The sequence below is a fragment of the Hemitrygon akajei genome, unplaced genomic scaffold (assembly GCF_048418815.1).
Source record: "Hemitrygon akajei unplaced genomic scaffold, sHemAka1.3 Scf000180, whole genome shotgun sequence".
In the NCBI taxonomy this organism is placed as follows: domain Eukaryota; kingdom Metazoa; phylum Chordata; class Chondrichthyes; order Myliobatiformes; family Dasyatidae; genus Hemitrygon; species Hemitrygon akajei.
Window position 1 is genome coordinate 495,386 of NW_027332066.1, and position 25,912 is coordinate 521,297.

The 25,912-nt window shown below is 48.1% G+C and overlaps 1 protein-coding gene across 1 annotated transcript in view; it reads left to right on the forward strand.

Annotated features, from left to right (window-relative positions):
- Positions 1–11,410, forward strand: part of LOC140724258 (NACHT, LRR and PYD domains-containing protein 3-like) — a 297,596-nt gene extending 286,186 nt beyond the window's left edge. The window contains exons 8-13 of the mRNA XM_073038729.1: positions 5,706–5,792; positions 5,952–6,122; positions 6,278–6,448; positions 10,544–10,714; positions 10,870–11,037; positions 11,202–11,410. Coding sequence (XP_072894830.1) covers positions 5,706–5,792; positions 5,952–6,122; positions 6,278–6,448; positions 10,544–10,714; positions 10,870–11,037; positions 11,202–11,289 — 856 coding nt within the window. The 3' untranslated portion in view covers positions 11,290–11,410. The remainder of the gene's footprint in view (positions 1–5,705; positions 5,793–5,951; positions 6,123–6,277; positions 6,449–10,543; positions 10,715–10,869; positions 11,038–11,201) is intronic.
- The last annotated feature ends 14,502 nt before the right edge of the window (positions 11,411–25,912 follow it).

Consider the following 25,912-nt stretch of genomic DNA (forward strand, 5'->3'; position numbering starts at 1 on the left):
CCACACAACCCGACAGAGACATGACACACTGTGAGACCCCACACATCCTGACAGGGACCTGACACACTGTGAGTCCCCACACACCCCTGACCGCGTCCTGTCACACTGTGAGATCCCACACAACCCTGACAGGGTCCTGACACACTGTGAGACCCCACACAACCCTGACAGAGACATGACACACTGTGAGACCCCACAAACTCCTAACAGGGTCCCGACACACTGCGAGACCACAGACACGCCTGTCCAGGAGCCGACACACTGTGAGACAACACTCAACTCTGACAGGGTTCTGATAAACTGTGAGACCCCAGACACCACAGGGATTTATGCCGTGTGAGACCGCACACGTTCCGGACAGGGTCCTGACACACTGTGAGACAACACACAACTCTGACAGGGTTCTGATACACTGTGAGACCCCAGACACCACAGGGTCTGATGCCGTGTGAGACCGCACACGTTCCTGACAGGTTCCCGACACACTGTGAGACAACACACAACTCTGACAGGGTTCTGATACACTGTGAGACCCCAGACACCACAGGGATTGATGCCGTGTGAGACCGCACACGTTCCTGACACGTTCCCGACACACTGTGAGACAACACACAACTGTGACAGGGTTCTGATACACTGTGAGACCCCAGACACCACAGGGATTGATGCCGTGTGAGACCGCACACGTTCCTGACAGGGTCCTGACACACTGTGAGACAACACACAACTCTGACAGGGTTCTGATACACTGTGAGACCCCAGACACCACAGGGTCTGATGCCGTGTGAGACCGCACACGTTCCTGACAGGTTCCCGACACACTGTGAGACAACACACAACTCTGACAGGGTTCTGATACACTGTGAGACCCCAGACACCACAGGGATTGATGCCGTGTGAGACCGCACACGTTCCTGACACGTTCCCGACACACTGTGAGACAACACACAAATCTGACAGGGTTCTGATACACTGTGAGACCCCAGACACCACAGGGTCTGATGCCGTGTGAGACCGCACACGTTCCTGACAGGGTTCTGACACACTGTGAGACCCCACACAACCCTGACAGCGTCCTGACACACTGTGAGACCCCACACACCCCTGACAGGGTCGTGACACACTGTGAGACCCCACACATCCTGACGGGGACCTGACACACTGTGAGACCCCACACACCCTGACAGGTTCCTGACACACTGTGAGACCCCAAACATCCTGACAGGGTCCTGACACACTGTGAGACCCCACACACCCCTGACAGGGTCCTGACACACTGTGAGACTCCACACACCCCTGACAGGTTCCGGACACACTGTGGGACACCACACACCCCTGACAGGGTCCTGACAGGGTCCTGACACACGGTGAGAACCCACAGACCACTGACAGGGTCCTGACTGACTGTGAGGACTAACACAACCCTGGCAGGGTCCTGACACACTGTGAGGACAAACACAACCCTGACAGGGTCCTAAAACACCCAGAGACACCACACACCCCTACGAGGATCCTGACAAACAGTGAGACAACCCACACACTGTGAAATCCTACATGTCCATGACAGAGTCCTGACAAAAATGTGTAAACCCACAACTCACTGACAGGGTCTGAAACACTGTGATACCCCACACGCTACTGACAAGGTCCTGAAACACCGTGAGACACCACACCCCCTGACAGGGTCCTGACACACGGTGAGATCAACACTCACCTAACAGGGATCTGACTAACTGTGAGACCCAAGACACCCCTGACAGGGTCTTGACGCACTGTGAGACACCACACACCACTGACAGGGTCATGACACTCAGAGAGACGCCACACAACAATGGCAGGGGCACGGCACACTCTCAGCCACCACACAATGTGAGATCCTACATGTCCATGACAGAGTCCTGACTCAATGTGAGACCCCACAACTTACTGACAGCGTCCAGACACACTGTGAGACCCCTCACACACATGACAGGGACCTGACACACTGTGAGACCCCACGGACCCCTGACAGGGTCCTGGCAAACAGTGAGACAACCCACACACTGTGAAATCCTACATGTCCATGACAGACTACTGACAAAAATGTGTGAACCCACAACTCACTGACAGGGACTGAAACACTGTGATACCCCACACGCTACTGACAAGGTCCTTAAACACGGTGAGAAACCACACCCCCTGACAGGGTCCTGACACACTGTGAGACGCCACACATACCTGGCAGGGTCCTGACATACTGCGAGACCCAACAATTACCTGGCATGGTCCAGTCACACTGTAATGTCTCCCACACCACCGGGAAAATCGTGACACACTGTGAGACCCCACACAGCCCTGACAGGATCCTGACACACTGTGAGACCCCACACACAGCTGACAGGATCCGAACACACTTTGAGATCCAGTCACGGAGTTAGACACCACACACCCATGACAAGATCCGATTAAAAGTTTCTTCCACAGAAGAAAATGACAGTTGTGACAGTCATCGGTGATTGTCTGGTACGGGACACTCGGGGGGTTAGTAATCTAGCAGGGAAATACTGAACTTCACAACACAGTTAATGTGGAAATGTGTTGATCTGATTTTTATCTAGACCAGGCCTCTCTGTCCAGTTTGGGGTCTGTTAATCTAATTTACTTTACTGTAGGAACATCCATTGATGAATCCAATTAATGCAATAGCTTTGAGCTAACTCTTGTGTGCTTAGATACTCAGTTCAGCGTTGAGGCATCTAACAGTTGTCTGTTGTCCACTGTCTGTTCCCATGGAAGATGTTCAACAGAAACACAAGGAGACTCTGCGGGCACAGACTGAAACACTGAGAGTGAACACGATCCTGATGATGGAGAAGGTGAAGGTTTTCCAGCTGGTTGATCTATACGCTGAGCTCACGGTCATTTCTACTGTTCGAGTTCGGAAACTGGTGGAACATGAGCTGTGGAGAGAGAAACATCTCCAAGGAGAGCTGGAAAAAATCCGGACTGATCAGTTATTCCAGAGCAGGTTTTCCCAAAGTTACTCCAAATCTGGGAGTTCGGCAGCGCTGGCTGGAGACCCGGGGATTGGAAAGACAACAATGGTACAAAAGATTGTTTATGACTGGGCCACGGGGAAAATATACCAACAGTTCCAGTTTATCTTCAGTTTCAAATTCCGGGATTTAAACTCCATTAACTGCAGAATAAACCTGAGGGAACTCATTCTGGATCAGTATCCTTACTTTGGGAATATCCTGAGCGAGGTCTGGAAGAACCCAGAGGGATTGCTGTTTATATTTGATGGTTTGGATGAATTCAAGCACACAATCGATTTTGCTGACAGTCGGAGAGATACAGAACCCAAGCACCAGTGCCCAGATCCCGAGTGGTGGTGTGAAGTGTCTGACATAGTATACAGTTTAATCCAGGGCAAGCTGCTCCCAGGGTGTTCAGTGCTGGTGACCACCCGGCCCACTGCGTTACATTTATTGGAAAACGCTCAGATCGGTATCCAGGCTGAAATCCTGGGATTTGTTGGTAAGGAACGGAAAGAATATTTCATCAGACGTTTTGAAGATCAGACGGTGGCGGAAGCTGTTTTCAATTATGTGAAGGACAACGAGATCCTGTACACCATGAGCTACAACCCCTCCTACTGCTGGATCCTCGCTCTGGCACTGGGCCCAATCTTCACACAAAGAGTCAGGGACCCGCAGCGAGGTCCCAAGACCATCACCCAACTGTACTCCTACTATATTTACAACATCCTGAAAAACCACGGCCCTGAGATTGAGAACCCCCGTGATGTATTACTCAGAGTTGGTCAGATGGCCTTCAGAGGAATGTCCGAGAAGAAGATTGTGTTTACAGATGGAGATTTAATCAAGAACAATCTGCAGCCTTCCCAGTTCCTGTCCGGGTTCCTGATGGAGCTTTTGGAGAGAGAGGATTCTGCCCAGTGTGTGGTGTACACATTCCCACACCTCACCATCCAAGAGTTTGTAGCTGCAGTCGCACAATTCCTGAATCCACATCCCGGGGATATCCTGAAATTCCTCTCTGAAGTCCACAGCACGACAGATGGGCGATTTGAGGTATTTCTCCGTTTCATTGCTGGTCTCTCCTCCTCAATGACAGCTCGGGGCCTGGAGGAGATTCTGGGTCCTTTCCCTCATCAAACAACCTGCCGGGTGATTGACTGGGTGGAGGAGGAGATAAAACGCCAGAGTGGAAACACATGGAGTGAAGCTGGTAAAAAAAGACTCCTGAACACATTGCACTACCTGTTTGAGTCTCAGAATCGTGGACAGGTTCAGGCCGCACTGAGATCTGTGGAAACACTTTCATTCAGTGGAATGACACTGATGCCGATTGATTGTGCAGTCCTGTCTCATGTCATCGGACTCTGTGATACAATAAAACACCTCAGACTGGAGAACTGCCACATTCAATGTGAAGGAATCCAGCGGCTGGGACCCGGGCTGCACAAGTGTCAGGAGTTGAGGTAACTTAATTTATCTCTCACTCTGATCTGTGAAACTGGTCATTGTGATTTTGGTAAAACCATATTAAATTAGATTGTGAAGAATTGTGACAAACGCCAGGGTGTCTATCATTAATTCCCCAAGGACGGGAGGGTTCTGTGGTTCCTTGTGAAGGGATGTTGGAGACTTCATCAGATAAGTGAACAACGGCCATTGGTCTAATGGTAGTAAATCACAGGAATGGCCGTGTTTCTCACTGCCTGTGACACGTCCATTGACAATGTACCTTCTCACTGTTACTGACACCCAGACCGACACTGACTGCAGAAGGTGGGTCAGAGATTCATACCCACTTGCCGGTGAGGGACAAGAGACCGTCAGCAGACTGTCCCAGTGAGAAGGAAAGAAATAACATTGTGAGATTGTCCTTCCCTGCCCTTCCCCGTGTGCTACTATCACCATCAGTCCAACTGTGTGTCTGTGCTCACTAGCAAATACCCAGACGCCATGGGCACATATCCTGTCTCGATTATGATCCTAGGTTCATAACACCCCTTCAATACAATCTATCTTGTAAGATCATATTTCCCCTCTGACCCTCCTGTGGGACATCTCTTCCACATCCCCCTTCCTTATGTGGCAACACTCTTCCACATCCCCCTTCCTTATGTGGCAACACTCTTCCTCATCCCCCTTCCTTATGTGGCAACACTCTTCCTCATCCCCCTTCCTTATGTGGCAACACTCTTCCTCATCCCCCTTCCTTATGTGGCAACACTCTTCCTCATCCCCCTTCCTTATGTGGCAACACTCTTCCACATACCCCTTCCTTATGTGGCAACACTCTTCCACATCCCCCTTCCTTATGTGGCAACACTCTTCCACATCCGCCTTCCTTATGTGGCAACACTCTTCCACATCCCCCTTCCTTATGTGGCAACACTCTTCCTCATCCCCCTTCCTTATGTGGCAACACTCTTCCTCATCCCCCTTCCTTATGTGGCAACACTCTTCCTCATCCCCCTTCCTTATGTGGCAACACTCTTCCACATCCCCCTTCCTTATGTGGCAACACTCTTCCACATCCCCCTTCCTTATGTGGGACATGCACAGTGATGGGAACAACGATCAGTGATTCACTGAAGTGTTTAATGTTTCCTGATATATCTGAGTGAGAGAAATTCCCTCAGACTCACGGTTTGAATCACTTTGTTCATCAATCTGTCTGTTTGTGTTTAGACTGAGTTTTAATGAACTGGGAGATTCAGGAGTTAAACTGGTGTCTGCGGCTCTGAGGAACCCAGTGGGTAAAATACAGAAATTGGGGTAAGTACCAGACTGTGGGAGATTGTGTTTACAGGCACTGGGTGTCTGACACTTAACATTATTGTGATCAGTAATTGTGTTACTGATAAACACTGGGGATTTTTACCGTCTCCTGTCTCTCTGTGTCCTTCACCCTCACTCTCTCTCTCTCATCTCCAGGCTGTACAAGGTCGGTCTCACAGATTCTGGTGCCGAGGATCTCGCCTCCGCTCTCAGTACAAACCCATCACTGACGGAGCTGAACCTGGGTTATAATGAACTGGGAGATTCTGGAGTGAAACAGGTGTCTGCGGCTCTGAGGAACCCGGAGTGTAAAATACAGAAACTGGGGTAAGTACCAGACTGTGGGAGATTGTGTTTACAGTCACTGGGTGTCTGACACTGAACATTAATGTGATCAGTAATTGTGTTACTGATAAACACTGGGGATTTGTACCGTCTCCTGTCTCTCTGTGTCCTTCACCCTCACTCTCTCTCATCTCCAGGCTGTGTGATGTCCATCTCACAGATTCTGGTACCGAGGATCTCGTCTCCGCTCTCAGTACAAACACATCACTGACGGAGCTGAACCTGGGTGGTAATGACCTGGGAGATTCAGGAGTGAAACTGGTGTCTGCGGCTCTGAGGAACCCAGAGTGTAAAATACAGAAACTGCAGTAAGTACCAGACTGTGGGAGATTGTGTTTACAGTCACTGAGCGTCTGACACCGAACATTAATGTGATCAGAAGAAACATAGAAACATAGAAAACATACAGCACAATACAGGCCCTTCGGCCCACAAAGCTGTGCCTAACATGTCCCTACCTTAGAACTACCTAGGTTTTACCCATAGCCCTCTATTTTTCTGAGCTCCAAGTATCCATCCAGGAGTCTCTTAAAAGATCCTATCGTTTCCGACTCCACCAACGCCACCGGCAGACCATTCCACGCACTCACCACTCTCTGTGTAAAAAACCTTACCCCCGACATATCCTCTGTAGCTACTTCCAATGACATACCACTGTACGTCCTTCCAAGCACCTTAAAAATGTGCCCTCTTGTGGCAGCCATTTGAGCCCTGGGAAAAAGCCTCTGAATATCCACACGATCAATGCCTCTCATTATCTTGTACACCTCTATCAAGTCACTTCTCAACCTCCGTCACTCCAAGAGAAAAGGCCGAGTTCACTCAAACTATTCTCATCAGGCATGCTCCCCAAACCAGGCAACATCCTTGTAATTCTCCTCTGTACCCTTTCTATGGTTTCCACATCCTTTCCAGTGAGGCGACCAGAACTGAGCACAGTACTTCAAGTGGTGTTTGACTATGGTCCTCTATCTGCAACATTACCTCTCGGATCTTAAACTCAATCCCACGACTGATGAAGGCCAATGCACCGTATGCCTTCTTAACCACAGAGTTAACCTGCGCAGCCGCTTTCAGTGTCCTATGGACTCGGACCCCAAGACCCTTCTGATCATCCACACTGTCAAGAGTCTTACCATTAACACTATATTCTGCCATGATATTTGAACTACCAAAATGAACCACCTCACACTTACCTGGGATGAACTCCATTAGCCACTTTTCTGCCCGGTTTTACATCATATCAATGTCCCACTAAAACCTCTGACAGCCCTCCACAACACCCCCAACCTTTGTGTCATCAGAAAATTTACTAACCCATCCCTCCACTTCCTCATCCAGGACATTTATAAAAATCACAAAGAGTAGAGGTCTCAGAACAGATCCCTGAGGCACTCCACTGGTCACCAGCCTCCATGCAGAATATGACCCATCTACAACCACTCTTTGCCTTCTGTGGGCAAGCCAGTTCTGGATCCACAAAGCAAGGTGTCCTTGGATCCCTTGACTCCTTACCTTCTCAATAAGCCTTGCATTGGGTACCTTATGAAATGCCTTGCTAAAATCCATACACACAACATCTATGGCTCTACCATCATCAATGAGTTTAGTCATATCCTCAAAAAATTCAATCAGACTCGTAAGGCACGACCTGCCTTTGACACAGCCATGCTGACTATTTCTAATCATATTTCGCCTCTCCAAATGTTATTAAATCTTACCTCTCAGGATCTTCTCCATCAACTTACCAACCACTGAGGAAAGACTCACTGGTCTATAATTTCCTGGGCTATCTTTTCTCCCTTTCTTGAATAAGGGAATAACATCCTCAACCCTCCAATCCTCCGCAACCTCTCCCGTCCTCATTGATGATACAAAGATCATTGCCAGAGGCTCAGCAATCCCCTCCCTCACTTCGAACAGTAGCCTGGTGTACATCTCATCCGGTCCCGGTGACGTATCCAACGTGATGCTTTCTAAAAGCTCCACCACATCCTCTTTCTTAATATCTACATTCTCAAGCTTTTCAGTCCACTGCAATTCATCCCTACAATTGCCAAGATCCTTTTCCGTTATGAATACCGAAGCAAATGGTTTATTAAATACCTCCGCTATTTCCTCAGGATCCATACACACTTTTCCATTGTCACAGCAGTTTGGTCCTATTCTCTCACATCTTATCCTCTTGCTCTTCACATACTTGCAGAATGCTTTGGGGTTTTCCTTAATCCTGTCCGCCAAGGCCTTCTCATGGCCCCTTCTATCTCTCCTAATTTCATTCTTAAGCTCCTTCCTGCTAACATTATAATCTTCCAGATTCATATCTTCCAGATTTCTGCTTCCAATTTCCAGCCTGATAGTCTCATATTTCCCCTTACTCCAATTAAAGGTTTCCCTATCTTGTCTGTTCCTATCCAATGCTACGGTAAAGGAAATAGAATTGTGATCACCCCAAAATGCTCTCCCACTGAGAGACTTGACACCTAGCCAGGTTCATTTCCCAATAGCAGATCAAGTACAACCTCCCGTCTTGTAGGCTTATCTACATATTGTGTCAAGAACCCTTCCTGAACACACGTAACAAACTCCACCCCATCTAAATCCCTCACTCTAGGGAGATGCCAATCAATATTTGTGAAATTAAAATCTCACACCTCAACAACTCTGTTATTATTACTCCATTCCAGAATCTGTCTCCCTATCTGCTCCTCGATGTCCCTGTTACTGTTGGGTGGTCTATACAAAACACCCAGTAGAGTTATTGACCCCCTTCCTGTTCCTAACTTCCACCCACAGAGACTCTGTAGACAACCCCTCCATGACTTCCTCCTTTTCTACATCCGTGACACTATCTCTGATCAACAGTGCCACGCCCTCACCTCCTTTGTCCCCCTCCCTGTCCTTTCTGAAACATCTAAAGCCTGGCACCTGAAGTAGCCATTCCTGCCCCTGCACCTTCCAAGTCTCTGTAATGGCCACCACATCATATCTCCAAGTACTGAACCACGCTCTAAGCTCACCCGCTTTATTCATGATACTCATTGTATTAAAATAGACACATCTCAAACCATTGGTGTGAGCGCGTCCCTTCTCTATCTTTCGCACTGTCTCCAAGCTTTCTCTATTTGTGAGCCAGCCGCCTCTTCCCCAGTCTTTCAGTTTGGTTCCCACCCTCCAAAAATTCTAGTTTAAACTCTCTGCAATAGCTTGAGCAAACCTTCCCGCCAGGATATTGCTTCCCCTGGGATTCAAGTGCAACCCGCCCTTTTTGTGCAGGTCACACCTGCTGCAAAAGAGGTCCCAATGATCCAGAAATATGAATCCCTGCCCTCTGCTTCAAACCCTCAGCTACACATTTATCCTCCACCTCATCCTATTCCTATACTCACTGACTTGTGGAACAGGCAGTAATCCCAAGATTACTACCTTTGAGGTCCTGCTTCTCAACTTCCTTCCTAACTCCCTGTAGTCTATTTTCAGGACCTCTTCCCTTTTCCTACCTATGTCATTGGTAACAATATGTACCACGACCTCTGGCTGTTCTCCTTCCCACTGCAGGATATATTGGACGTGATCAGAAACATCCCGGACCCTGGCATCTGGGAGGCAAACTACCATCCGTGTTTATTTCCTGCATCCACAGAATCGGCTGTCTGACCCCCTAACTACAGTCCCCTATCTCTGCTGCCATCCTCTTCCTTCCCCTGCCCTTCTGGGTCACAGGGCCAGACTCTGTGTCAGAGGCGTAGCTATTGTTGTTCAACCCCCCGTAGGCCATCCCCCCCCCCTCCAGCAGTGCTCAAAAAGGAGTAATTATTGTCAAGGGGTACAGCCACAGGGGTACTCTGTAGTACCTGCTTCTTGCCCTTCCCTTTCCTGACTGTGACCCACTTCTTCAGTCTCCCGTGGCCCCGGTGTGACCACCTGCCTGTAACTCCTCTCTATCACCTCATCGCTCTCCCTGACCAGACGAAGGTCATCGAGCTGCATCTCCAGTTCCCTAACTCGGTCCCTAAGGAGCTGCAGCTCGACACACCGGGTGCAGATGTTGCCGTTCAGGAGGCTGGGAGTCTCCAGGACGCCCCAAATCTGACATCGAGCACAGAAAACCAGCCTCGCACACGTACTCTCTGTCTGTATTGTAAACAGATAACCTACCTCGCCTTGACCCTTTATCGCCGAAGCAGCGTTGAGCCAAAGCCTTCCTACTCTGTGTCCCGCTCCTCTGATGCTCGCTCTGTAAATCTGTCTTCCTTTTAAACTCTTCTCGCTGTTCTCACTGGCCGACTTGCGCAGTCGTGCTGAAGAAAAAAAATCAGTAATTGTGTTACTGATAAACACTGGGGATTTGTACCGTCTCCTGTCTCTCTGTATCCTTCACCCTCACTCTCTCTCATCTCCAGGCTGTACGGTGTCGGTCTCACAGATTCTGGTGTCGAGGATCTCGCCTCCGCTCTCAGTACAAACCCATCACTGACGGAGCTGGGCCTGAGTAATAATAAACTGGGAGATTCAGGAGTGAAACTGGTGTCTGAGGCTCTGAAGAACCCGGAGTGTAAAATACAGAAACTGTGGTAAGTACCAGACTGTGAGAGATTGTGTTTACAGTCACTGGGTGTCTGACACTGAACATTAATGTGATCAGTAATTGTGTTACTGATAAACACTGGTGATTTGTACCGTCTCCTGTCTCTCTGTGCCCTTCACCCTCACTCTCTTTCATCTCCAGGCTGATGGAGGTCAGTCTCACAGATTCTGGTGTCGAGGATCTCATCGCCGCTCTCAATACAAGCCCATCATTGACAGAGCTGGATCTGGGATCGAACTTGCTGACAGACCGATCTGTCTCCGTTCTCCGCCGCCTCATACTGACCCTCCCGAGTCTAGAGCTGATCTGGTGAGTGTTTGTGTTGATGTACAAAGTGATAAAATATCAGCGGATCTGCGGGTTTTCTGGTAATATTTGTCTGTGAGTGTTGTTGAAACATTAACCCCGGTCGCCTGTTCCTGACACTGTTGTGTAATCTGTTTATTTTATCTTTATTCTTCCATCTGTTTCAGGCTGGGGAGGAATCGGTTCAGTCCGACCGGGAAGAAGGAACTGAGACCTCTGCAGGGAGTCAGACCCGGACTGAGAGTGGATCTGTGAACATCTGAATGTGTGAACATTCCCGCCCGCGGGATAGGGATATTTTGGCCGATTCCCGGCCGTTACCTTTAATGGCCGCGCGCCGGGAGTAATTCCCAACGGTTTTAACGGAACCGATTCCAGTCTTGAGCTCAGTAACATCGGAAACGGTCCTGCAGTGACAGCGGCGCAGCTTCCGCCGGATGTTCGTGTCCCAGACCCCGCCCACGTGAGACCCCGGGGAATTACACAGACAGGAACAGACCCGGGGTCCGGGGCTCAGTTTGGTATACCGGTGTCCCGGGGTGGGATTGTCCCGGTGTGGGATTATCTCGGGAGAGAATCCTTTTGCTCCCTTTGCTGAGGGCGGTGCATTCGGCAGCCTGGCCGATATAATGATGTTAAATTGACAAATCCCTCGGCAGTGACCCTGGATCTGCAGCGATCCCGGACACGGCCCTGAATTGTGATTTTATAATCATCCGTTCCCCGATGCAGAGTGACGGTGAGAAACGGGACTGATTATTCAAACTGTCACTCGATGTCGCCGGTCAGTTAATTGTGTGTGACTGTGAGTGAGTCGGGAGCAGCTTATTTATTCCCGCACGTCAGCAGCTCACCCATTGTTTAATTTACATTTGTCATGATGAAATCAATAAACCGCTGTAACTTCCTGTCCTGGTGCCGAACTCGAGTTTTATTTGAGATTTCTGCTGCCCCCCGCACCCTGTGCACTGCAACAGTGGGTCGGAGCTCCTCACACTGACACAGTAGCGTCTCAGCTCCAGGCTGAGGGAGGTCGGGCTGGCTGAGTCTGGGAACCTGGCTAACTGACCCCCGCAGACAGATAAAATTAGATAGATAGATAGATAGATACTTTATTCATCCCCATGGGGAAATTCAACATTTTTTTCCAATGTCCCATACACTTGTTGTAGCAAAACTAATTACATACAATACTTAACTCAGTAAAAATATGATATGCATCTAAATCACTCTCTCAAAAAGCATTAATAATAGCTTTTAAAAAGTTCTTAAGTCCTGGCGGTTGAATTGTAAAGCCTAATGGCATTGGGGAGTATTGACCTCTTCATCCTGTCTGAGGAGCATTGCATCGATAGTAACCTGTCGCTGAAACTGCTTCTCTGTCTCTGGATGGTGCTATGTAGAGGATGTTCAGGGTTTTCCATAATTGACCGTAGCCTACTCAGCACCCTTCGCTCAGCTACCGATGTTAAACTCTCCAGTACTTTGCCCACGACAGAGCCCTCCTTCCTTACCAGCTTATTAAGACGTGAGGCGTCCCTCTTCTTAATGCTTCCTCCCCAACACGCCACCACAAAGAAGAGGGCGCTCTCCACGTGAGACCACTGAGGTCCCGAGTACGAGACGGATGGGTGATGGAATAACGACGTTACACACGGAGTGAAGCTCCCTGCACTGTATGCCGTTATACACTCCCAGGGTCAGACACAGAGAGAAGCTTCCTCCACACCATCCCATCACACACTCCCGTGTTCAGACACCGAGTGAATCTCCCTCCGCACCGTCCCATCACACACTCCCGGGGTCAGACACAGAGTTAAACTCCCTCCGCACCGTCCTATCATACACTCCCGGGGTCAGACACAGAGTGAATCTCCCTCCACACCGTCCCATCACACGCTCCCGGGGTCAGACATAGAGTGAATCTCCCTCCACACCGTCCCGTCACGCACTCCCGGGGTCAGACGACACAGAGTGATTGCGCTGGGTGAAATCGAAGAAAAACTGCTGTCTAATCTTGCTGCTAACATTGTGTTTGCTACAAAGCCCCAGAATCTGGAAAGGCTGTCACCGTCATAGACTGCGAGTGCACATTGGGAAGGTGGGGGTGGGGGGTTGTCGATGTGACCTCTGCATCAGAGATGGAAACGGGTTTGTACAGCCTCGTGGGAGATATAATGGGAGAGTGGATTCGTATGTAGTGGCCTATCGGGAGTGACAAAGGGGCAGGGAAGGGGTGAAGGGAGAGAGGGTTTTACCTAGGGAAGCATGGTCTCGGGTGTGTGGGAACAGGAGCTATCGAATAGTCCATTTTCGCTGTTGTTTTAGATGATCATACACGGTATTAGGAGAGTGATGATGTGATTTCCTGTGTCACGGCTATAGGTAGTCGCCTCAAGTGAGGACTTTGTGGAGATGCAATTTTCCGTTGTTTAGCAGAACTGTTTTCATGTTTATATTGTCCAGATGACCTACAGCCGTGTGAAGTCCGTTGAGTTCGCATCTGCTGTAGAGCTATTTTGGTGATGGTCAAATTGCAGTGGGTCCAGTTCCTTGATTTTGCCATGACCAAATTCTCGAATTATTTCATCACTGGATGATAGTCATTAAGACAGCTCACAGGCGTGAGCTTCGTGTTACCTGTCACCTGTATCAATAATTTGGTTGAGGATGTACAGGGTACGGGTAGTAAATTTACAGCAAGTAAGTTCAAACAATTACCTTTTTTTCTGAGCAAAAGTAAGTATAAACACCTCGTCTAATTCACTCTTCCCGCTCAGCCTCTCCCAGTCCACCATCTTCGCCCTCCTCCCGCACCTACCCGCTATTCTCCCTCATCCCCCAGGAGTTGAAGGTTGAAAAGTGAAATATTTTAGGGGAACCTGAGGGTGAATTTCTTCACTCAGCGTTGCTGAGGGTGTGGAACAAGCTGCCTGTGGAAGTGGTGGATGTGGGTTCGCTTTTGACATTTAACAGAAAGTTGGAGAAGTACAGAACTGGAGATGTACGGGGAGGGGATAATTTGGAGGTAGGTGTGGGTGTAATGTGCAAGTAGGTGGGACTAGGAAGAAATATCCGTTTGGCACGGACAAGTTGAGCCGCAGAGTCTGTATCTTTGCTTCTGTGTTCGATGACTTGCTTGTGTTTCCTTCTCTGTAATCGGCCTCCCCCTCCCCTGAACCCCATCCCTCTCCGCTCCGTCTTCCCTCTCACCCCCACGGAGTGAAAGGTGAAATATTCTTGGGGAATCTGAAGGGGAATTCTTCACTCGGAGGTTGGTGAGAGTGTTGACTGAGCTGCCAGTGGAAGTGGAGGATGTGGGTTTGATTTAGACACTAAAGAGAAATTTGGATTAGGACGTGGCTGAGAGTGTATGAAGGGTATAATAAGGTGAATGGAACTAGGCAGTAAAAACACAAAGAAGTCGGCATTGACTAGAAGGGCCGAAGTGCTGCTGGGCTCTGTGTCCCAAATAATATTCTGATGTGTAATTCCCATACTTTGCTGCTAATGACTGAACCCAGAAATTTACAGAATGGGTGCACAGGCTGTTGAGTGACTTCCTGTGCTCAACGTCACAGGGATGTCCCATTACTGATCAAATATTGTCTTCTCCATTCTCTTTCACTCTGTATGTCACTCAACAAGTTTATTGTTTACAGGAAACCACATAACTCATAAAGAAGGGAACCCCATCTTCCTCCGCCTGGTGATGGAAGAAAGCTCTCAGTCCCAGGGAGTGATGTGGGAATCCTTTGGATTGGCAAAGCTGGAGTAGACGTTCTGGCTAGGGAGGACACAGCGATATTGGCGAGGTCCCCAGCAATGGTCAATAACCCGCGGAATCAGGTGCTGGGTCTTAGCCAACTTAATGCTCTGTAAGAGTCGCAACACTACGTTTACTTCCAAATGCCCTAACATGTTAATGTTCTCAACACTGATCGTCTTAATCTCCACATCTATCTTGGTAAATACTGATATAAAGTACTCATTAAGGACTTCATTGACATCCTTCGCATCCAATCAAATTCTCCCCACTCCTTTATCTTCGAGTGCACTTCCTAGTTATTCTCTTGCTGCATGTCGAGAGCGCTTTTATTCCCACTTGCCGGGAACTTTCCTCATTCCCCTTTTAAGATCTTTTCTGGTTTCTTCAAACCTCCCAGCGTTCCCTTTGATTCGAGCTTTCTCAGCTTTATATACTTTTGCTTTTCTTTCTTGGCGGTATTCATGATCTCCCTCAACACCCATGGTTCTCTTACTTCCTTATCCTTCCTTCTGACTAGAACATACCGGCCCTGTACTCTGTGCAAATGGTCTTTCAACACACTCCAAATGTCAGATGTGGATTTTCCCTAAAACAGCTGTTCCCAATTAACAGTCCTGCTATCACCCTGTATTCTGTCTTCAGATTCGTCCTTCCAGAATGAATCGCTTCGTACCTTTCGGGGTTGAACTCCATCAGACACTTCTCAGCACTGTTCTGCATCCTGTCAATATCTCGTGTAACATACAGTAACTGTTTACATTATCCACAACTCTACCAACCTCCACATCATTGCAAATACAATATCCCACCCTTACCCTTCCTCATGCAAATAATTTATGAAACACAAAAAGCAGTGATTCTCAGAACCGATCACTGCAGGGCACCAACCTCCAGTGAGACAACGCTCCCTGCATAATTATCCTCTGCCTTCTATGGACAAAAGCCAATTCTGAATCCTGCAGCCAGCTTTCCATGGTAACCATGCCTCCTGAAAGAACCTATCATGGTGAAGTATATCGAACGTCTCTTTAAAATCCATTTAAACCAGATCAATTTCTCTACCTTTATCAATGTGCTTTGTCACATCCTCGCAGACTTTAACCAGACTCGCGAGAGATGACCTTCCCCTCACAAAGCCTTGCTGACCCTCCCTAATCCTGTTAAGCTTCTCCGCATTCTCGTAAATCATGGCTCTTAAGAACCTTCTCCAATAGTTTTCGACCTCCGAAGTAAGACTGGAGTATAATTTTCGGGTTATCCCTACCCCTTCTCTTCCATGTCCAATCCTCTGACACTACTTCTGAAGCCAATGTCATCTCCAGTGCCGAGACAATCTCTTCCCCCACTTTCCACAGTAGCCCAGGGTGCATCCCGGCCACACAAGATAGAACTTATCTATCAGAATGTTTTTCAAAATTTCTAGCATATTGTCTCGCTTGACCTCGAAATGTTGCCACATATCAGCCTGTTTAACGTTGTCCTAACAAACGTCAAGATCCTTGTCACTGGTGAATATGAAGTAAAATCTTCATTAAGAACCTACACACCCTCCCCTACCTCCAGGCGTTTTTTTTTAGTCTTCTCTCCTTAACCCTTCCTCGAGTCATCCGCTACTTGTTCACTTAAATCTAGAATGTCTCGGGCTTTTCCTTAATCCTCCTTGCTACGTCCTTGAGCCCTTTTTTCTAGTTCTCTTCATTCCATTCTTCAGTTCGTCCCTGACTACCTTATAACTCTCTACAGTTCTGTCTGAAACTTGCTTCTTAAACTCTAAGAATGGTCCTTTCATCGTCTTGACCAGATGTTCCACATCTCCTGTCAACCGTGTTTCCTTCACCCTACCATTATTTCCCTGCCTCAATGGCCAAAATCCATCGAGAACCCCCATGCAACCTCCACATTTTTCAAGATTTATACTCCGAGGTTGCAGCCGACTAGGCTCAGAAATCCACCTCACAATTGATCACTTTAGAGACTGGCACAGGGGTGTGCGGGGAAAGGGGCAATGGGATCGGTTTAGAATTATCAAGGGGTTGTGGGGAGAGAATGAGTTCTGGGATTAGCCTGGAGATGGACGCGGGCTGTGGGGAGAGCACGGGGCTGTGGAACTAGTTTCGGGACCGACATGGGGGTGTTGAGAGAGAGTGTGAAAGCAGGAATAGTTTGGGGACTGACACGGGCTGGTGATTTAGTTTCGGCACTGATTTGGGGCTTTCGGGAAAGAATGATAAAGCAGGATTAGTTTGGGGACTGATGTAGAGCTGCAGGCAATGAACAGGGAGTGGGAGTAGTTTAGGGGCTGACGGGTTAGGAGGACATGACGAGGCAGTGGGATTATTTTGGGTAGTGGACTGAGGCTGATTATTGTGTATTTCCCGTTTACGAAGGGAGGCGGCTGGAATAATCACACCAAAACATTAATTTTGTTATAGTTTCCCCTCCCCTCCTCCCACTCTCTCCCTCATTTTCTTCCTCCTACTGCCTAGACTCTCGTCTCCATCTCTCTCTCCCCGCCTTCTCTCCCACGTTTATCTCTCCCGTCCTTCTCTCCACATCCTCTGGTCTCTCTCTGTCCGCAGTCTCTTTGCTCTCCCATCCGTCTCTCACAGTCTCTGCCTCCCCCCAGTCTCTCTCCAACATCGCGCCTCTTCCCAACGCCGGCCCCTGTCTCCCGCCGTTTCTCTCTCGCTACTCATACCCGTTCGGTGTCGCTCTCCTGCAGACTCTCCACCATTCCCTTTCTCCACCTCGTTACTCTCTTGACCTCGAGTCTCTCTGCGGAGTCTCTCTTTCCCACACTTCCCGCTATCTCCTCGTGTCTGTCTCTGTCCCACTTTCGCTGCGCCCCGATCTCTCTTCTCCCTCACCCTCCCTGTCTTTCCACAGTCTAATCTCCTGCCACATATCGATCTCTGTCCATGCAAAATCTCTCCACACCCCTACTCTCTGGCTACCGTAAATATTTATCCTTACCCCGGTCCCTCTCTCCATCCATCGACACATCCCACTCCGCCTTGTATCTCTCTCCCCTCCTCGGTCTCTCTCACAAACCGCAAGGTTTCACTTTCTTCAGATTTCCAGTCACCTCTTCCAGATTCTCCCTCACTAGTCTTTCTACCGCAGTCTCTCTCTCTTTCTCCACTCTCTCTCCTCCGTCTGTATGCCTGACTCTCTCTCCCTCTCCCACAGCCTTTCTTCTCCTGTTATTCTCTCATCCCCCTATTCGATCTCCGTGCCGTACATCCTTCTACCTAGATTCCCTCTTATCTCCGATTCCGCTGTGTCTTCTCTTCACGTTCCCCAACCCCACCGTCTTTTCCGCCGTCTGATTTGCTCCTCTGTCTCTTTCCCCGTCTCTCTCGGTTTGAGTTTCCCCCAGTCTCTTCCTTCCCTGTTTCTTTCCTGACATTTCTCTCCCCGCCCCATTTTTCCCTCCCGTCTCTCTCCTGTCGTCTCTCTCCCCCCACTCTATTCCTGCCACCACCCAGTCTGACCTTCTCCACACACTCTCTCTGTATTCCTCGACTGTCGCTCACCCCAGTATCTGCATCACTCCGCAATTCTCTATTTCCCCCAGACTCTCATCTCGTATCACTGGCAAGACTATCCTTGCTATGTTCTTCACTCTGTCGACACCTCTCTCTCTCTCTCTCTCTCTCTCTCTCTCTCTCTCTCTCTCTCTCTCTCTCTCTCTCTCTCTCTCTCTCTCTCTCTCTCTCTCTCTCTCTCTCTCTCTCTCTCTCTCTCTCTACCTCCTCCCCAATATCCTGTTATGAACACGGGTAGAAATTCAATGTGGGGGTTATAGACAGAAAGGGGAGAAGAGTGCACGGGCCAGAGAATGTGAGGTAGTGGAGTGAGGAAGACGAATGGTGAGTATTTGGTTGAGAGGAAATCGATGAAGAAGTGTAGGGAAGGGAGAGTAAGAGAGTAAGAGTGACTGAGAGAGCAGGGTCTGCCGTGGATTCAGGGTTGAGAAGGTAAGTGGAAACTAGAAGATAAGCGTACTGTGGTGAGAGACAGGAAGGTTATGGTGCCGAGGCATCTAAGTAAGGAAATACTTTCGTCAACGGAAACAGGATTCAGCACTTGGTGCGAGCATGTGTTATTCTGCTTCGAACTACATACCACTGAACTGACATAAAAGCTCACTACAGAAGAAAAAGTTAACCAATGTATGAACATGACCTTTTATGAAAGGCATCCCAACGGTGTCATACAAACGGAGGTTGCAATAGTTCGATCGAAACACAACGTGTCATGCCTAAACAATGGGATGAGGGAGGATTTGTCTAGTGTAGTCTGGGAGCACAGGCTGTATGGTGGGACGGTTCAGGAACAGTGGACAACTTTCAGAGAGCTTTTTCACGGTGCTCAACAGAAGCATATTCCAGTTAAAAGCAACGAGAGTGAGGGTGGGCAGAGCCGGCCTTAGGCAACGAAGGAAATAAAGGAAGTCATCTAAAAGCTAAACGCTCGGTCGTGTAAAGTCACCAAGAGCGGTGGGAAATTGGAAAATTAGCAAGACATTAAATCACCATAAAAGAACCAGCAAGGGTGCGAGAAAGAAAGAGAAGGTAGTTTATGAAACTACCAGCTGAGTCCCATCCTGGGCAGCAGCAGTATCTACACGGAAGAAAGGCCTGGCAATCTATCCCCGTATCTCGCCATGAAAAACCCTGTGGACCCCATGGTCCATGAGGTCACGAAGAGTCGGACTCGACTAAATGACCGAGCAACGATAAAATGGGGAAATAGCCGAGTCATTGAATGTCTATTTTGTGGGGTCGGTCTTCACGGTGGAAGACACGTCTAAGTGATATGTCATGCGATGGGATGTGAGGACCTGGATGCAATGGCTATCACGAAACAGGTAGTGCTGAACCAACGTGTGGGCCTGAAGATAGATTCTGATGATGGTCTGTTCCCGATGGAATGTATCCCAGGGGACTGAATGAAATGGCAGAAGTTATAGACGAGGCTCTGGTGGTAATTTACCAAATTCTCTGCACTCTGGGCAGGTCCCGGCGGATTGGCAATGGCGAATGTCACGGCACTGCTCAGAAAAGGACGCAGGCAAAAGGCAGGTAACTATTGACCAGTTAGTTTAACATCTGTAGTCGGGAAAATGCTTGAAGCTACCATTAAATAAGAAATAACGAGGTATCTGGAGAGAAATGGATCCATCAGGCAGACGCAACATCCTTTTAGCAAAAACTGGTCATGTTTGGGAAACTTACTTTTCTGGAGCAGGGTGGGCATCTGTCTTTTTCATAGATACTCGCACAATGATGGTCAGAACACACGTGTTCTGTACTCTTAAGCGTTTCTCCTTAACAAAGTTCACGTAGACTTTTCATTCATAGGCAAAAGGCTAATGGAAGGAATGACTTGCCTTTTTGCCGAGTTGGTCTGAACTGTCCTCAGATCCCGGCCCGCTCTATCATTATGAAAAGGGATGTGGTGGCGATGTGAGCGGGAATATAGTGAAACGAAAATAGCAAAAGGTAGGGTGAGTTTAATAATTGCTAGGACCCAGAGGTCTGTTCCCCTGCTGTGCCTCTCTCGGGCTCTGAACCATGTTTATTCTCCCCGCTGCCACGTTCTTAGATGACCGTCAGATCTGTAGAGTCATGATGACAAACAGCGACGGCCCCTGAGAACAACTTAGATATTTTGCTTATTAATTAGTTGAATAATTGGCGTGAGCGGATATTTCGCTGCGCTGATGAACTGCTCTCTGAACTTGGACTGAGTTACCCCATAAATGAATGTGTTTGTGCAGCAACTTAATATCATCAGCATGTATCCGGAATGTTGAAGTATGATTTCGGAATCATTGTAATTATTTTGATCCAGACCCGCAATGATGTAATAAAGGAATTCGACAACTTTAACGGACCACAGGATGATGAAGCTTCCGGAGATGGTGAGAAGTAAGATCACAGACCTCCTCCTGCTCTCCATCTCCGGGTCATTGCGGTTCTCCGCCTTGCTCTGACCCCTCAGCCCCTTACGGACGCGACTCGCCACTAAAATGTGTCTGACTGTCAGAGCATTGAACAGTAGAATCAACACGAACGGGAGTAAAGGCCTCAAAACAGTAGAAAGCCAGTCATACCCCATCCACCCGGGATCCGTATAGTAGGCCGGCTTTCGAATACAATCCCAGAGTATATTGTCAATCACTTTCGCAGGATTAAATGTAAAGAATTCAGGCATATTTTTAAAAAAGAACAGAACGCCGGTTGTTGTCAGAACCGCAGCCGCAGTTTTCCCGGTGCAATACTTCGCTTTCCGCTTCTGGCAACAGATGGCGACAAACCGATCAAATGTAAACGTGACAGTGAACCAGACAGAAGAGTCTGTGGCTGCAAATCCCAGGACAGCTACCGCACTGCATACCGGGGTGATGTCCAGGAAATTACCGGGGAAGTAGTAATAACTGATCTGCCACATTATGACGTCAAAGGTGATAGTAAGAAGATCCGCCGTTGCCATGGCCACCAGGTAGCGAGTGGTGCAGGAGGAGAGGCCGCACTTTCCCCGGGACAGGATCACAATCGCCAGCAAATTCACTAGGGGAACAGCAAAAGGAGCGAGTGAATTACTGTCTCGCCTCTCCGTTCTTTTTCAGAGCAGAGACAAGCTCGGAATTATCATAAGTCAGACTTTGTGTTTTCTAGCACATTCCTGTAGATTTGAAAAGTGTAAAGCGGGAGTCGCAGTTGCCCCATGTTGGTACATGCTGGGTGAAAGGGTACGGTGCTCGGCACCAGTAGAAGTGCACGTTCGGAAAGGATGCTTTTCAACTGATTGCGGGGGTGGGGGGCACTTTCGAAAGACCAATACAAACCTCAAGGTGTTCGGCTGATGTATAAAAGCGTGGATACGCTTGCACGATTCTCAATGATGGTTATTGCCGCGAACCCGTTACCTCTGTTTATGGCACTCTCCTCATACAGCGAAGCACCGCCCCTCGGCCACTGTCCACTTAAACAGCGAATTTATTTCCCCTGTTCGCATGTCTTGGCTTAATCTTCTACTCCCGTTTGTAAGCCGCCAATAGGGTCTGCGCCGGGATTCTTTCACACTCTGTCAAGGTATCCAATCGGAAACGTCTAATTTTTGCTTTTCAAAGATCTTGCCAGACCCGCTGAGCATTTCAGTTCCTTTGAGCGTTAGTGCCTAAACCATACAATTTCCGAAGGAAAGACAACATAAGCACTTCAAAACATCAACATACACAAAATGCTGGTGGAACACAGCAGGCCAGCCACATTTTGTGTGTGTTGTTGTTTGAATTTCCAGTATCTGCAGATTTCCTCGTGTTTACACTTCAAAACATCTTCCACTTTTAGGAATTGTTCCAAGTTACTGCAGCATTATTCGAAATATTTCGATGCTCATTGTTCCAGAGCGGGGATCTCCTGAACCCTACCCCGTCACTTCGCTGATAATCAGGCGTAGAAACAACTCTGTTAAACTAATACGCTAACACACCTTATTTGAATTTTTGATACCCCCGATGATTCAGAGTTTAAGATGTCTACCGCTCTCTCCTCAATTTCCGTTCCCTTCAGACTTACAGTAATGTCTTAAAACACGGCACAATACCGTTACACTTGAATTTAAATCATTTTGTGTTATAGCTACAGAATAACGCCAAGTAAACCATCAGTGTGTCGAGCGCGCTGGATCATCGTAGTCTACTTCCACGACAAGTTTCCATTGATAAACCAGAAATGGCCGCCATGGGTCCACAAAACTGAATTCAGCCCCCAGATCTTCCACTCTACCCCTGTTTGAACTGCCGGTTCATTTTGAGACTAGACCACAGAAAAGTAAAAAGAAAAAAACTGCAAGATAACTTCTGACCGAACACAGTATTGTCACAATGGCTGCACCAATGCACCGACATCACAACACGGTCGGTGACTGAACAAGTGCAAAGACCGCGCACACAGAACTGCGAATGTAGTTCGTCTAGGTTCTTACCAGGAACACCGATAATGGCAATGATCATGTACCATATCTTTCTCACACGGTAAAATGTTTCAAGCATGCTCTGTGACATTCAGCCTGTCTTCCAGCTGCCCGCGATCTCCCTGAAGAAACTCTGAGCTGACGAATCTCCACGGTCATTCATTTATACTGGCTCCAGCAGGCTGAATATTCAATACTACACAAGACTGACGTGTCTTCCAACAGCTGGGGTAAAAATAAACATGATGTCATACAATTAAAATCCCAATTGTGATGAGGTATGGATAGCCTGACACGAAACTGCAAAATCTTAAAGACAAAGAAGTGACGATTCGAGAAGTCAGTGAATATTGTTGCGAAACACTTTCAGGTTCGCCTCTCGGTTTAATAATAGTTATTGCTGATGTTGTCCCTTCCTAGACTGCATGGACTTTGTCATCATAGACCAAAGCGATACTGCCATTCAGCTGCTTTGCTTCACTCTGGAAATTGTCTCGGTTATGGAAATTCATGTTGTTTGTAGGTCCTTGTAATATCGTCCGGAGCCTTAAAATAATGTCGCAACCAGGCTTACGGAGATACGGAACGAATGCAAACCGTTAATCTAATGGATTAACGCTTTGTCCAGCCACGCAGCCCCAACCGTTAAAGGTGTCATTTCCCGGTGGACAAACCATTTCAAAATCTATCCCCATTCTCGGTCCGACATGTCAACCAACGGCCTCCTCTTATATTCCGCCAGGGTAACCTCCAATCTTGTGGCATGAACAATGGTATCTCTATCTTCCGGTACTTTTTCACTCATCTTTCCCTCTTCATTAATTCCCCACTCTGGACTCCAAATCGTCTGCCGCTGCCGCTGGAGCACCTCCTCTTCCCCTTTATCCCATAATTTACTCTCCTTTCCTATCAGATTCCTTCCTCTCCAGCCCTTTGCATTTTCCACTTATTTCGTCCCACAGCACCACCCACCTGCCGTCACCTACCATCTTCCAGCTTTTCCTTCTTCCCCCCCACCAACCTTCTTATTCGCACATCTTCCTTCTCCCTTTCGAGCCCCCTTGAAGGGCCGTGGCTGAAACGTCGACCACTTATTTATTTGCATAGACACTGCCTACCTGATATTGGTACACATGCAGTTCGTCACAGAGACTGAATAAAGCTCCATGGTCTCATTTATCTTTCACCGCCCTGCCACCTCCATGTTGAGAATTCACACACCTACACCCTTGACCCAGTTCTGAGGGCGAGTTTTTGTTTATTCATTTACGGGATGTGGGCTTCGCCGTCTAAACCATCATTTATTACGCATCCGTAGTTGCCCTTGTGAAGGTGGTGGTGAGCTGCCTTCTTGAACAGCATTCCCTGAGGTGTAGGGACATCCACACTGTGTTGTTAGGGAGAGATTTCCATTATTTTCACCCAGTGACAATGAAGGAATGGAGTTGTCTTTCCATTTAAGGATGGTGAGTGACCTGAAGGGGTATTCCCTCATGGTGGTGTTCCCAGGTATCTGCTGTTCTCATCCCTCTAGATGTTAGTGGTTGTGGACCTGGAAGGAGCTGCCTCAGGAACTATGGCGTGTTGTTGCAGTGAGCTGGGTCAGGGGTTCAGGTATGTCAGTTATCTACATGGAGATGGCGGGGCGGTGTTGTGGGTAGTTACACTGCTGCAACTGTTCATTGGTGGTGGAGGGATTGCATGCGTGTGGAAGGGGTACCAATCAGGTGGGCTGTCTTGTACTGGATGGTGTCAAGCTTCTTGAGTGTTGATGGAACTGTACACCTCCAGGCGAGTGACAAGTATTCCATCACAGTCCCGACCTGAGCCTTGTAGATGGTAGACGGGCTTTGGAGAGTCACAAGTTTAGTTAGTCTCCGCAGGAGCCCGAGACTTTGTCCTGTTCTGGTCGCCACGGTGTTTACGTGGATACACCAGTACAGTTTCCTGTCCATGGTAACCGCCAGGAGGTTGATAGTAGGGGATTCAGTGATCGTAGTGCCACTGAATGTCAAGGGATGATGGTTGGAGATGGATGAGTGTTAGCAAGCTTCCCCTCCTACGTAGTTTGTTTCATTGAATGAGTTCTCCAAATCTAAGATTCTGTTTCAGACTTCGGAATAAAATCTGTCACGTGACTCGCGCTTCGAAACAATCGTGGGCCATAAATTTTCCAAACAGGTCGAACTGTGGATCTATTATCTGGAAATAGTCTTAGGTTTCGCAGATAATCATCAGCAAAAACAAGATAAACAAAGCTGAACTCATTACGTCCGCTTGCATTTAGTCTGATGAAGCCATCCCGAGAAAAAAATCTCCATTCCTGCCAGCACATGGAACGAACAACGACCTCGTTTTCCCTATTTACTGTTTTGCACGTTATGTCTTTCTGGACAACATACCTATACGTCACCTATCAGTCTGCATCTCTGTTTCTCTCTCTGTTACTCTGTGAAATTAATTATCTTTAATCTGCTGCAGTGCAAGATATTTTGACTTTGATCGAACGGATTTCACAGAGAGAGGGACAATGAAAAGCCGTTTCGGAGACGGAAATGTTTCTTTTTCAACCACACTGGATCGATATACAGATGGGTACTCCATGGGAACGACGTCCGTTTATCATTCATTGTCACTTCGAGGGTATTTACAAAGGCCGACAGCAAGTCGCTAGAGTGTAATCTCTCACTTAGTGTCCTAGATATAAATACAGAGATTGTCTATTATTTGGTGGACATAGCCTGCCAAAGTAATTGAAGGTTCACGTGAAGTGGCCGAGAGAATGAAGCACAATGAGTGGGCAATCAACTCATATGAAAATACAAATTCTCAGCCCTAATGTGGCGTCCCGACATGCAATGGAATAACGTAAAAAGCCTGATTCAAGACAGGATGAAGATTAACATCAAGTCCCCGGTAGTTCACAACCAGGGTAGAGCTCCACCGTCATTGGCCGGACTGAAAAGTGGCTAGTGTCGAGGATTCGCCACTCTGGTTGCCCGGAGTGTGGCTCGACCCCGCTGTCCATTTATCATGCAGGCCGCCAGTTATTGCTTTTCATAGGAAGTCTGTACTTATTAGCCTGTCCTGATCACTCAGTGCCCAATCGTAAGAGTTCCCTTA